The 14193-nt window shown below is 51.3% G+C and overlaps 1 protein-coding gene across 5 annotated transcripts in view; it reads right to left on the reverse strand.

Moving 5' to 3' along the window:
* Positions 1-1394: 1394 nt before the first annotated feature.
* SPOUT1 (SPOUT domain containing methyltransferase 1) overlaps positions 1395-14193 on the reverse strand; it is a 33996-nt gene continuing 21197 nt past the window's right edge. For all 5 annotated transcript variants that reach the window (XM_032976438.2, XM_076053198.1, XM_032976437.2 and 2 more), the window contains 8 exons: positions 12986-13075; positions 12128-12177; positions 9962-10098; positions 9049-9118; positions 8499-8579; positions 7109-7211; positions 5151-5298; positions 1395-4335 (listed from right to left, as the gene is read on the reverse strand). In XM_032976438.2, the coding sequence (XP_032832329.1) occupies positions 4243-4335; positions 5151-5298; positions 7109-7211; positions 8499-8579; positions 9049-9118; positions 9962-10098; positions 12128-12177; positions 12986-13075 (772 nt within the window). In that variant the 3' untranslated portion in view covers positions 1395-4242. The remainder of the gene's footprint in view (positions 4336-5150; positions 5299-7108; positions 7212-8498; positions 8580-9048; positions 9119-9961; positions 10099-12127; positions 12178-12985; positions 13076-14193) is intronic.

Genomic DNA, 14193 nt, shown 5'->3' on the forward strand with positions numbered 1-14193 from the left:
GGAAACAATAAAATAATAAAAATATAAAACAATCAAATTCACGACTTTTCGACTGCAACACAAGCAATCATCATCAGGTGTGAAAACCACAGCAAGACAATTTGAAAAAAATTATTGCTGTGGCTTACACACCTGATGATGATTGCTTGTGTTGCATTCGAAACATCGTGATAATTTTATTGTTTTATATTTTTATTATTTTATTGTTTCCCTTCTACGTGACTTTACTGAAAGAACCAAGAATATGAATCCCTGCAGTCACGAAAGCTTTAAATCAAAATATAAACTAAACTTTTCGTATTCTTAGCTCTTTCGGTAAAGTCACGTTGAAGGGAAACAATCAAATAAGATATATAAAACAATAAAAATTCTCACGACGTTTCGACCATAACACAAACGGTCGTGTTATGGTCAAAACGTCATGAGAATTTTTATTGTTTTATATATATTTTATTATTTTATTGTTTCCCTTCAACGTGACTTTACCGAAAGAGCTAAGAATATGAATTACTGCAGTCACGAAAGCTTTAAATCAAAATTTAAACTTTTCGTATTTTACGAGGTAAGGGCTCACCGAGCTATATAGCTCTTTTTGAGAAGCGACCTGGCCACAAATGACAGAGCAACGAAGCAGCTTGTCACGTGGAAAAGTGTAGCAGCCAAATAATCTTAAAACACACATTCATTCTAAATTTGGAGGGAAACACCGGAGGACCCATAGAAAAATCCACGGGGAGAGAGAGACACGCAAACTCCAAATATACAGCAGGCTTTGTCAAGGGTCGGGATCGAATGCACAAACTCCTGTACACCAGGTGAGGTAGTTAACATCTCGTCACCATGGCGGTCGGGGTTCTCAACGGTATCGGGAGGCTTTCATACGGCGTTATATTGACAAGGAACCATAGCATATGTAACGAGCGCAGTCCTTCACGTACACAGACCCGAGAGAGGCCACTGACATGAACCCGAGGAGGTATGAAGCCGTGTAGAACACCTGAGCACATTGAGAAACTCTTTACCTTTCACGGTTTTAAAACAGTTCGCGCACCTGAATGTCCGCACGCTGATCCATTCATAGATACCCCACAAGTGATGTCGAACGCCAAATCGGACTGACTGCTTTCGTATGGATGTTGAACTTCTTTTACGCAGTACGTGGCCAACCGTGCTCATCGGAGGTGTGGAGGAAGGACAAAAAAAATACAAAAAGCAGTTAATGTTGGTCAATTAATGTAGGGCAACTTAACAGACTTGGTTGGACACATACGCAGAGCTTTAAATAAAATGCAGTTTGCTCTACAAAGTCTCGTTATTTCAGTGGTGTACCTCAAAATGGATCGCCGTGTATGAATTTGTGATAATGCCCAGGAGTGAAATCCATGCAATGCGAGCGCAGTTACAACCACTTCTTTATTTACCAATTGAAACACATTTGTTCATACGCACTAACTCCGTCAAAATACCAAACACTTATTCATAGTCTTAGCTCTTTCGGTAAAGTCACGTTGAAGGGAAACAATAAAATAATAAAATATATATAAAACAAAAAAATTCTCACGACGTTTCGACCATAACACAAACGGTCGTCATCAGGTGCATCGGTTTGCATTAATTTATTTTTAAACGGTGTATTTTTAATATTTATTTTATTGTTTCCCTTCAACGTGACTTTACCGAAAGAGCTAAGAATATGAATTACTGCAAGTCCCGAAAGCTTTCAATCAAAATACCAAACACTTCACAACAAGGCTCTGTTGCACAGCACGGCGGTGTAGCACTCCTGAGTGTGCAGGCGCTGCAACTGCACCAGGGCCCATAGGGCAACGGTAACCGAGGTCATATGTGCGTTGAACTTCTTTCACGCACCGTACGTAGCCAACCGTGTTAATTGGAGGCGCGGGGGAAGGGACAACAAACTAAAACACAAAAGGCAGTTCTTGATGATGATTTAAAAGGTGCGTGGCTCGGGTGGCTTCCTTTCGGCAGGAAGCGCATCTGAAAGCGCCGCGCAATGCGGTTGTTGACCGTCTTTGTTCGATGGCCGAGCCAAAAGCCGCTGCGAGGATGACCGGAATCTGCGTGGTGATTTTATGCTTCTTCTTTGGTTCTTTCGGTAAAGTCACATAGAATGAGAATAAAATAATAAATTGATCAAATAAAATAACACAATAAAATTCTCACGACGTTTTGGCCACGACACAAGCGGCCTTCATCAGGTGAAGGGACGAGACTGTCTGGAGGACAGCACTGGAGCGCACAAAGCAACGCTCAGATTGCGACCTTTAAACTGTGTGAGAAGAAACAGCACCTTGACAAAGGAATTAGCATAGAATTTAGCATTGAAATATCTGAGTGATTAGCAAGCTAGCTGAGTGATCAGCTAATCACTCAAGCTAATCACTCAGCTATTTCAATGCTAAATTCTATGCTAATTCCTTTGTCAGGGCGCTCTGTTTCTTCTCACACAGCTTAAAGGTCGCGATCTGAGCGTGGCTTTGTGCGCTCCAGCGCTGTCCTCCAGACAGTCTCGTCCCTTCACCTGATGAAGGCCGCTTTTGTCGTGACCGAAACGTCGTGAGAATATTATTGTGTTATTTTATTTTATCAATTTATTATTTTATTCTCCTTCTACGTGACTTTACCGAAAGAACCAAAGAAGATGAATCCCTGCAGTCACGAAAGCTTTAAATCGAAATTTGATTTATGCTTCTTGAGATCAGCAAGGAATTGTGGTTCATTTGCGGCAAGCACTTTCTTGTGCATCGAGTGCAACCTCATGATAACGTATTCGTTCGGCAAACCGGAAGCCAATGCAGCTCAGCGAGCACTGGACGGACCACGGTCGGATCTCGCAGTACCCATCACGTCACGTGCCAAATAATGTTGTGCACGCTGAAGGCTTGGTAACTTGGTAATGTTTTTGATCGTGTGAACTCTGCATTCTCACTGTGCACTTATTCAATCGCAAGTCCTTAGCCTTATGAAATTGGTGCATTGGAAAACGAAATACTTTAGCAAACCCTGAAGGCAGTACACACCTCTGCCGACAACCACCTCTTTGCTGTCTCTTGTTATCGGTCGTGTAACGCGAGCGTGTGTCACACGACACAGCGGACTGCTGCTCACCTGTGTTGTGTACGTCTTGTACATTGAACTCCTTTTCGCACTATGTAGCCAACCGTCCCCATCGGAGGCGCAGTGTTGAGTCTGTGGGCAGTGTTAAGTCAGTGGGAATTGTGTATATTTGTTGAACTTCTTTCGCAACATACGTAGCCAACCGTGCTAATCGGAGGCGCGGATGTGGTTTGACCAACCGTACTTGCGGTTTGAGACATCTTCATGGGCACACCGGTTTAATTACTCGCTCCTCCTCACTCGTCCTGGGTCGGTGACTCGAGTCGCCGCTACTGCGCAAAACCAATTACTTTTAAGAAGCAATAAAAATATATATAGACGAAGGATCCTTGCATCCTCACCTCCATTCTGCGTGGACAATGTACATGTGTGTTGCATAATTGATGTTTTGGTTTTATTCAGGCCCCCCCCCCCTCCACCCCACCGTTACCCCAGATAATTAACCCTTTCCAAATCCGATGACATAGCTGGGCGTCATCGGTTTTTCTTCCGATGACGATATTTAAAATGAAACATCTTCATCGGTACGTCTTCAGGTCCAAAGACGTTCCCCGAGGCTCCCACAAGGCCACACGGGAGGGCGTGCGGCACAGTTTGGCGCCGGCTATCGTAGAGTGGCGGCCGTGCCGCTACGGTTCTCTGCGGCGAGCGCGATGTCTTTAAAAACAGCAGCGCGGCTGCTGCTACGTCGCTATAAATAAAATGAACGCTGAACCGCTAGCGCGGGTTCCGAGATTCGGCGGTGAACGGGAAGACCTCCAACCCCTGCAACTTGCAGACAGACGTCTCGGAACGGGAAAGGGGTTAAACGAGCTGACCGTAGGCGTACACCTTTGTAATGCGCGCGTAAAAAACTGAGAAACCCGTGTAAAGACCTCCGTACTCGTACATATCCGGTTTCCCCCTCGCGGCTTTGCGTCTTTGGGTGGCCATCCTACCACCTTCCCATCACCGCTGCAGCCAGGCAGACCCTGTTACATACGTAGCCGCCCCTAGCGCCCGCCATCGCGACACGAGCCTCCTCCGACCTACTGCTGTCGATGTCTCATGCTTCCGACAGTGGCAACGGACCGTTCTACCGGGCGTCCGCGGCAACGGAACATTCTACCGGGCGTCCGTGCAGCCGCCGCTGCCCGTCCGCGTGGCCCTGGCGGTGATCTTGGGCCTCAGCATCGCCAGGCTGATGAGGATGGCCTCCTGTGAGCGGCACGCGGTCCCACACAAGAAACAGCGTCGGCACGATTAAAAACTATTTTTTTCATAATCTATTACATTGCTTTACCGGGTAAGGCCCACTGAGCTGTATGGATATTTTTCAGAAGCGACCTGGCCCACAAAATGATAGCTCAACGAAATGGCTTCTAACGTGGAAAGGTAGAGCAGCCAAATACTCAAAAATGCGTGATGTCGATTCTAAATGTGATGGGAAAAACCAGAGGACCCGGAAAGAAATCCACGCAACCACAGGGAGAGAGACTACGCAAACTCCAAATATTCAGCAGGCATCAGGGTTGGGATCGAACCCACGACCCCCTGCATACCAGGCGGGGTAGTTAACATCTCTCCACCAATAGCGCTATTTGATGATTTATTTAGCACGCACGCGGTGTTGAGACCACGATTTGCTGAATTCAGTCACCGGTGGTTGCATCATTCGCTTCCCCGGGGGGGAATGGTGACGTCAACGCTGAATCCATTGCCCCCCCATCCACTTGGGCCATACACAAAACATCCACTTTAATTAACTTCAAGTACATTACTGCAGTACAGGGGTATAGATAGGCTACAGAGTTCAAAAGCACGTGCATTCATCATGACCCGTCGACGAATCGAAGTATTTTTGTTCAATTATTATTATGGAGAGCTCCAGCTGTCGTGCAGCTGCGTTGCATGGTTAGCAATGACCCGCGTCACCACCGCCACCGAACACCACCCGGTTGGCGGTGAAAAATTATTGCGTATACGGCTATGCCAGGCCGGCCGTGGCACTGCAGGCCGCGGCGAGGCATCACCTCGGTGCGGATGGTGCGGCTCGCCTGGCCGGGGCAGGTATTGAGGTAGAGGTTGAAGAGGAGGCTCGGCTCGGCGACGCGAAGCCTCCGGTCGCTCGCCAGGCTCGACTCCAGTCCCTGCAGGCCGCCGAACACCAGCAGCAGATGCCTGTGGGGTTATCCGAGACAAAGATCCCCCCCCCCCCAGGTGTAGCCTTTAATAGACTGGCGGGGAGAGTGCTGTTAGCGAGTAGCAGTTATGAAGGCCGGAAGGGCACACGAAAGGGGTGGTTGGCCGGGATTATGCCCGGCCGTAGTTTGTCTCCCCGGTGCTGATGTTCACACACCGCACCAGAAGGCCGAGTCGACCTGTGGCATCGCGCACACGACCGCACACCGCACGCGCGCCATCCGTCGGCGACGCGCGCCACGTCGAGCCTCTTAAGACGAGGTCACGAAAGCGCTCGTGAAGACGGCCCAATGCTCGTGGCGGTTTTGTGCGTACGTACGTCCAACTCCTTTCGCACCGTACGTAGCCAACCGCGCCAATCCGAGGTGCGCGTTGTTACGAGGAGCATAACGCTTAAAAATAAAAACTGGCTGCACGTGTTGTGCGGTAAGACCACGCGGAGACGTGGAATACTATTAAGGGCTGTTGCCGTTCATTAAACACAAGTACATTCGACACTTAAGCTCACACCAGAGGTAGGTGCTCTCTATTCTTGGTCCTTACCCCAGACCCCCGAACACTATGTCGTCCTACCCTCGGCTATCCCTTGGGGTTCTCTCACTCGTCTGGCCGGGGCGGGGGTTCATCCAACACCCCCCGGCGACGAGGAGAGAGAAACTCTCTCTCTCAGGCGATCCTTACTGAATGCTCAGAGCCCTACTCTCGGCTATCCCCTCGGCTCTCCCACTCGTCTGCCCGGGACGGGGGTTCAGCCAACACCACCCAGCGACGAGGAGGGAGAGACCTCTTCCCGCCGATGCTTGCCCTGGCTCCCCACAACGACCACGCCTTCGTCACGGGGTCCCCCTTAAGTACCCCTTTGGCGGCTCCTCCCCCTAGCTCGGACCCGCCTTTGTTCCCGAAGGTACCCACCCCCCCTTACAACACCCGTGACGTGACGTCATCCTCGGCAGTCAGCCCGCTCGCGCCTCCTGTTGGCCCCCTCATTGTTCCTCAATATACTCCTCTACACGCGGATCCAATGGTTACCCAAGACATGGAGACACACGTCCAAGTGAAATATAAAAATGTATTTCGTCCTGACATAGCAGTTACCGGGCCGGCTTTCACACTGCTAATCAAATACTTGATAAAAGCACGCTGGATAGCGCTATGTAATCCACGCACATGCATGACCTTTCCTAACCTGGTTAGTTCATAATATTTATACGTATAAAGCACCTTTCTTGAGGGATCTCAAAGCGCTACAACAGATACTCAGCACAAATCGCGAAGCTAAGCACGAAGACACGGAAAAATAATGTGAATGCGACGAGCCATTTTCTGATTTCGCAAAAAAGCTGAATAATCGGAGGTGTCTAGATATGTTTTAAGATGCCGAGGTTCCTGTGTACGAAGACCGCAGACCATCCACCCACCCACCCCCGCTAACCACCCACCACCACCCATCCACCACCACCCATCCACCACCACAACCCACCACCGCCACCCATCACCCACCGCCACCCATCCATCACCACCACCCATCCACCACCCACCACCACCACACACCACCACCACCCATCACCCACCACAACCACCTACCACCACCACCACCCATCCATCACCACCAATCATCCACCACCACCCATCCACCACCACCCATCCACCACCACCACCCACTACCACCCATCAACCACCATCCATCACCATCCACCACCACCCATCCATCACCATCACCCACCACCACCACCCACCACCACCACCCACCACCACCACCCACCACCCGCAGCAGCAGCAGCAGCATTACCTGAATGGAGGGAGGCTCACGTCGTCCACGCTCGTGCCCCTCTCGGACGTGCCGATGGTCAGGTCGTAGCCGCCCTTGAAAGGACACCCGGTGAACACATCGCCTGCAGGGGAATCCGTTCAAAAACAAAAACGCAGTGACAGCGCTGTTAACGATTTTTATTTTACCGTCTAAAGGGCCACTGAGCTCTTTTTCAGAAGTGACCTGGCCACAAATAATATCTCAACCAAATGGCTTATCACGTATACATTTATAGCAGTAGTCAAATACTCTAAACGCGCGTTGTATGTATGTACGTTGAACTTCTCTTTCCCACCGCACAAAGCCAACCGTCTAAGTATATGGGTCAGCGTTAAGTCTATGGGTAGTGTTCAGTCTATGGGTAGTGTTCAGTCTATGGGTAGTGTTGAGTCTATGGGCAGTGTTGAGTCTATGGGCAGTGTTGAGTCTATAGGCCGTGTTGAGTCTATGGGCAGTGTTGAGTCTATGGGCAGTGTTGAGTCTATGGGCAGTGTTGAGTCTATGGGCAGTGTTGAGTCTATGGGCAGTGTTGAGTCTATGGGCAGTGTTGAGTCTATGGGCAGTGTTCATCTATGCGCAGGGGTGGGGAACCTTTTTTCTGCCAAGGGCCATTTGGACATTAATAACATCATTTGCGGGCCATACAAAAGTATCAACTTAAAGATTAGCCTGTTATATTTGGTCAAACATTTAATTAACTCACCCCTAATGTGATGACTGGAACTGACAAATGATTTCGCAAGCCTTATATGGCCCGTGGGCTGGATGTTCCCCACCCCTGATCTATGGGCAGTGTTTAGTCTATGGGTAGTGTTAAGTCTATGGGTAGTGTTAAGTCTATGGGTAGTGTTGAGTCTATGGGCAGTGTTGAGTCTATGGGTAGTGTTAGTCTATGGGCAGTGTTGAGTCTATGGGCAGTGTTGAGTCTATGGGCAGTGTTGAGTCTATAGGCAGTGTTGAGTCTAATGATGAAGATGCTCACCCCGAGCCCTCATTACTTTGATAGTGCATTGTCTTTGAGCTGTACGCCTTTTGGCGTCATCTGGTCGAGCACCAATTGGCTCGAGGCTCAAAAGAAAGCTGTCCCTTGGTGTGGACCAATCAGTTTCAAGGACAATGCCATATATCATCATAGTATGTTTTTTGTTTGCATTTTGACTGCAGGTATTGTGGTTAATGCAGTAAACATGAATCCTTGTAAAAAGGTTTCAGTTTTGTTGCCAGAAAAAAGGGAAAAAAACCCCTATTATTACATTTTGGTACTGGCAAAGGAGGTCTAATGATCTATGGGGTAGTGTTGAGTCTATGGGCATCAATGTGTCCAACCGCGCTAACCGGCGGTGCGGCTAGCGCCCGCGCGCGCACTCACCGAGGCCCGACGCCAGCCGCACCGTGTAGCCCCAGTAGATACCCGCCCGCGTGCGCGGAACGTGCGGCGCCACCACCCTCCCTGCCGATGTTCACACACGGAACAAATCGTAAGCGCGGGGGTGGGTGGCGGGGGGGTGGCGATCCGCGCGCAGCTCTGTGACGTGCTCGGGGGAAGCGTGCGGCGCGTCGTTCGCCGCGATGTCCGACGTTCCGCTCCGCGAGCCGAAATGAATTCAGTTCCCGAAGACGCTTTTGAACCGCCTTTTGCATTTCTTTATCTAAACGCTTTTTGCGTTTGGCTTGTCGTCCTTCCGCCGCCGCACCTCCGATTAGCACGGTTGGCTACATATGCGTGGTGGTGGGTGGCGAGTGGGGGTGGGTGGGTGGTGGTGGGTGTTGGTGGTGGATGGGTGGTGGTGATGGGTGGTGGTGGGTGATGAGTGGTGGTGGATGGTTTGTGGTGATGGATGGGTGGTGCTGGGTGATGGGTGGTGGTGGTAGGTGGTGGTGGATGGATGGTGGTGATGGATGGGTGGTTGTCAACCAACCCGCGCTGTTGCCCTCCATCTGCACGGTGACTCTCGTGCCGGGCTGCAGCTTCCTGTCGATCGTCACCTCCTACCGGGACGCAACACAATTTACCGACACAATCCACCGACACATTTTACCGACACAATCCACCGACACAATCCACTGACACAATCCACCGGCTAAAGCCACTGACAAAATCCACCAACACCATCCGAGACAATCCACCAACACAATCCGACACAATCCACCGACACAATCCACCGACACAATCCACCGACACATTCCAACTGTGTGTTTTATGTAACCTCCAACTGGGACTGCATCTAAAGACTGTGCAGTACAACACATTGCGTAGTTTTACAGAGCGTTTACGTGTGACCAAATGTCATGTTGCCGTACAGAAACCGTGACCAATTTTAAGTGTGTGTGTGTGTGCACGTGCGAGTGTGTGAGTCTGTCTGTGAGTGCTGGGGAGCGGTGGCACAGTGGTTAGTCCATTGCGCTATGAACTTGGCTACCCGAGTTACATTCCCTTTCTCAGCCAGCACTGGTGGCGAATATCTGAACTGGTCTGGAGACTCTCCTAGGTTCACTAAGCCTTAGATAATTACTCGGTGCAGTGAATGAACATCACCCATGAGGAGACAAAGGTGTTGTGTTGTCCAGGGCTTTGAAGGTGGTCGCGAGCAGGACTTGTTCATGGCTTTGTCTGTGAATGTATGTTAAACTTCTTTCGCACCATACGTAGCCAACCGTGCTAATCGGAAGGCGCGCTTGGGGGGAGGACAACAAAATAATGGCACAAAGTTTTCGATCCAGGTGGCTCCAGTGGCTTCCCGTAGCTACCTAGGGTGGGTGCGAGTGGCGGGAGCTATGGATGGACGAGCGGGGACCACCCCCACCCCCTCACCCCCCCTCCCCCCCCCTTGCCTTGTAGAGGCCGCAGTTGGCGCTGGCGCTGGCGCTGGCCCCGGGCGCTCCGTGCTGCTCGAGCACGACACCCTCACGGTAGGGGCTCTCCTCGTCACGCCGCATGTGGTGAGGGCTGTCGACGGGGTTCAGCAGCCCTAGGCAGCCACGGGCAGTCACAGGCAGCGGCGGCCGCGGTGCGGCACAAGGGCAGGCATTAGCCGGGCGGCGGCGGCGGCGTCGGTAGGGCAGCCAAGCGAGCGGCGTGGCCTGTAAGCCAGCGCCGCGCGCAGGCAGCGGCGGCAGCAGCGAGAGGCTCGTGGGCCACCGCACAGATGTTGGGAAACTCCCTCTCTACCCGTGGGTGGGCGTCGAGGAGGAGTCCGCACCCCTGGCTCCGCCGGAAGGCGGCACTCGGCAAAAACCTGGGCCCCACCTGTTCCGTCTGTACGGGGATCGAACGTTTCCCCCTCACTCGCGTGGGTTTCCTCCCACACGTGTAATCACCCGTTAGACGACGATGCCTTCGTACAGAGAGGACCGTGGAGCTTGGGCAATTGTTGACGCCGGCTCATGGCGTGGCCGCTCTCTCCCCAACTCGTCTTTGCTTCCTCCTCGTGCCCAAGAACGCTCTCTGTCCGCGAGAGCGAACGAACACCGTGTGGTGGTGGCGGCGGCGGCGGTGACATTGTTATCATTGCTATCACCGTGTCTCTTTTGCCACTGGGGGGGGGGGAAAGAATGGGCGTCGCGTGGCGTGCAGTCCGGAGGGTACCTCCCCCCCCCCCCAATACTGTTGTCTCACGCCACCGCCACACGGCGATCTCGCGGTACGGGCAACAGAGTTGCTTCCAGAGGCGGCATGCCACACCAGCACCAGCCGCCTGTTAAGGGCTATACGGGGGGGGGGGTGGAATCTTTGTGTGTGTTGAGAGTGCTCGAGCCATAGGAGACCATGAACCCTGCCTTGTAGAGGAACCTGTTGGCTTCGGCGCAAACCAACGAAATCATTTCTCCGGCTACCTCCGTTTTCTTTTCCTTCCGCATTTAGAATCAACGTACGTTTAGAGCAGTGGTTCTTAACCTGGGGTGCACGCACCCCCTGGGGGGTACAAGATTACAAGATGCCCTTTCTGGGGGTGCGAGACGTGGCCAGATTGTTTCAGAAGGTAAATCATTGAAAACGCAAATTAAGCATGGGCATGTAAGCACAACTACTTTGTTTCATCAAACCCTATGTAGTTATTAACATGGAACATGTTGCAGCAAAGGTTAAGAACCGTTGGTTTAGAGTATTTGGCTGCTACTCTTTGGTTTTTTCGGTAAAGTCACGTATAAAGAAGAAATAATAAAATAACATAATAGCGTACGACGTTTCGGTTGCAACACAAGCAGCCATCATCAGGTACAGAAGAGCTGAATTTACGAGAGAGGGGAAACACATAACCTCAGATGTATATACAGACACCCAAGTAGGGGGAACTACCACAGATACAACAGGGGACACAGAGAGAGAAGCATACCAGACAAACAGGGTTTAGCAAAATTTGGAAACTATATAAAGCAACACAGACGGTCGGTCAAAACACAATTAACGCATAGTCCGGTTGATCACGCTATATCAAAGATTGCTAAATTGCAAGTTAAGTATGAAACTCAAAATACAGACCGCACACACACACATCCACATGATGGTAAGCCACTTAGTTGAGCAATCATTGGTGGCCAGGTCGCTTCTGAAAAAGAGCTAGATTAGCTCAGCGGGCCTTACCTGGTAAAATAAAAAAAATAAAAAAATTAGTTATCTTTCTGCTGTCACCAACGTAAAGGTACCGTGTTGTCTATAGCCAAAGATCCCCCTTATAGCCTTAACAGACTGCGAGGGCAAGTGCTGTTAGCGAGCACCTATGAAGGCTGGCACGGCACACGAGGGGGTGGGTGGCCACAGCCACGCTCGGCCTTCCTTTGTCTCCCGAGTGGCGATGTTTATCACACACCGCACCAAGTACTCGTTTGAGGCCGAGTCGACCAAGAGTAGCCGCAGGGCCGGGTCAGATAATCGTCACCAGTGTTGACTGCGAGCCTGGAATCGAATTCGGCCGGTCGGGTTCGTAGCGCAGCGCGCTAACCGCCACGCTATCCCTCCCCGTCGAGAGCTCCCAGTGTCTATAGCTCCCAATGTCCCACCTGCGTACTGGAGGTCCTTGTGCTTTGGGAAGAAAGCTTTCCGAAGGTACCTGCAGAACACAGCACGACGTGACATTAATTCACCGCACGTGTACGGAGTTTGTGAAGGTACGGGAACACACGGATAATGAGCACGTGGCAAATATCTTGGGATGTGAATGGTCACGTAAACACAGAAGTGGTGTTAACATATAATACCTAGTTATTCACGAACTTGGCTATCCGCTATTTTGGCTATCCGCAAATCGTATCTGGAACTAGCACGGGGACGCATAGAGAAAGTAAGTGGTCAGGTAAAGTGATGAGAGAGAATTTGATGCAATAAAGCAATGAGTTAAAGTCAAGAGATTTAGTGATCATCCTAATTAAGGTACAGTAAGTTCATTCATACACTTTTACTTAATGTCAGGGTCTCGACGAATGACAATGGAGACCGGCGCACACATCATGTGTGGGTGAGTGGGTGGGTGAGTGGGTAGGCGAGTGGGTGGGTGAGTAGGTGGGTGGGTGGACAAGTGGGTAGGTGGGTGGGTGGATGAGTGGGTGGGTGAAAGGATGCATGGATGAGTGAGTGGGTGAATGGGTGGGCGAGTAGGTGGCTGGATGGATGAGTGGGTGGGTGGACGAGTGGGTGGGTGGATGAGTGAGTGGGTGGGCGAGGTGAGTGGGTGGGTGAGTGGATGGGTGGATGAGTGGCTGGGTGGATGAGTGGGAGAGTGCATAAGTAGCTGGGTGAGTGGGTGAGTGAGTTGTTGGGTCCATCAGATAGCGTGGAGTCGATTTGTGCGGACAGTTAAATGCGAATGGTGCACAGCTTGCAGAAGTAGCAGTGGCAGCGGCAAGTGAGTGGTGACGTACTGTGGGCACTCGAGGTACTGCAGGATCCGCGCGAGCTGCACGCTGCCGTGACCGTGCTTCCCGGCGCCGGGAGACTCGCCCTCGGCGCCCCTGCGACGCAGCGCAGCGGCACGGAGAGGAAGACGGGCGACGTTGGCGAGACACGGACAACCGGTCTCGGCGAGGCGTCACGTTGCGTCGCAAAAACCAGAGTCGATCGATCGATCGATTGATCAGTATCGTTATTTAAAAGCAGGTTCGATGCTGGTCGAGACTAAAAGTCTGTGTTTAAAGGGAGACGCGGTTATCGAAGCAATGCAGGGCACCCCCGTGTGCTGAAAGGTCAAAAAATCTCATTGTAAAGGGTAAACACATGAACCAATACAGAAAAATAGCCCTTAAGTTTTGCATTACTTTGGGTGATGTAAAACAGAAAAAGCCATTGTTTTACTGTTCGTCTAAGCCGGTGTTTTTCGTTGCAAGTTTCCCGCGGGCCACTGGCAGCCCCTGGTGGCACTTTAGTGCGGCCCCTGACGTGGGGCACCCCGGCAATACACAACAAGTTAAAACACACCCCATCGTCATCATCATCATCGTGCTGCTGTCAAACCCAACAATGGTTTCAAATCTGTGGCGGCCCTCACACCGATGATGTCTTATCGGCGAAAGTGACCCCCCCCCACCGCCCTCCGAGAATTAGTGAAGAAGCGCTGTCGTAGAGGATTAAAAAAAAATCAACGAATACAGAAAACAAACGGTTAACTTCCGCATCACTTTGAGCGATGCATAAAAACTGAGAAATCCATTATATTACTCTTCACCTGCGCACGCCTCGCCTTCACCCATCTGTACTGACCAGCGTGGTGAAGCAAGGTCAGAATAACCCCCCCCCCCACTCCCAACCTCAACCAGCCACAACCCGCACAGCGTAGGGAAGCCCTCATCCAGCGGCTGATCGGCTCGAGGCCTGTGCATGCGTGCGCTCTAGGATTCAGAGTAAAGCAGCCAAACTGACGGATGGTCGATCGAGCGCCGGACCGTACTCCGTTGCTCGGTCGCTTCCTGGCGAGTCTTCCATCGCCGCTACTACTACTGCTGCTACTACCACGGTTACCGTTTGCCGTGAGCTTCACTCGCCGATTCCTCCACCCGCGTTTGGAGTTTGCGTCTCTCTCTCTCTCCTCCCGTGGTCGCGTGGATTTATTTTTTTCTCCGGCTCCTCCGGTTTG

The sequence above is a fragment of the Petromyzon marinus genome, chromosome 59 (genome assembly GCF_048934315.1).
Source record: "Petromyzon marinus isolate PM22_M1 ecotype Great Lakes invasive population chromosome 59, UKy_Petmar_22M1.pri1.0, whole genome shotgun sequence".
NCBI lineage: Eukaryota > Metazoa > Chordata > Hyperoartia > Petromyzontiformes > Petromyzontidae > Petromyzon > Petromyzon marinus.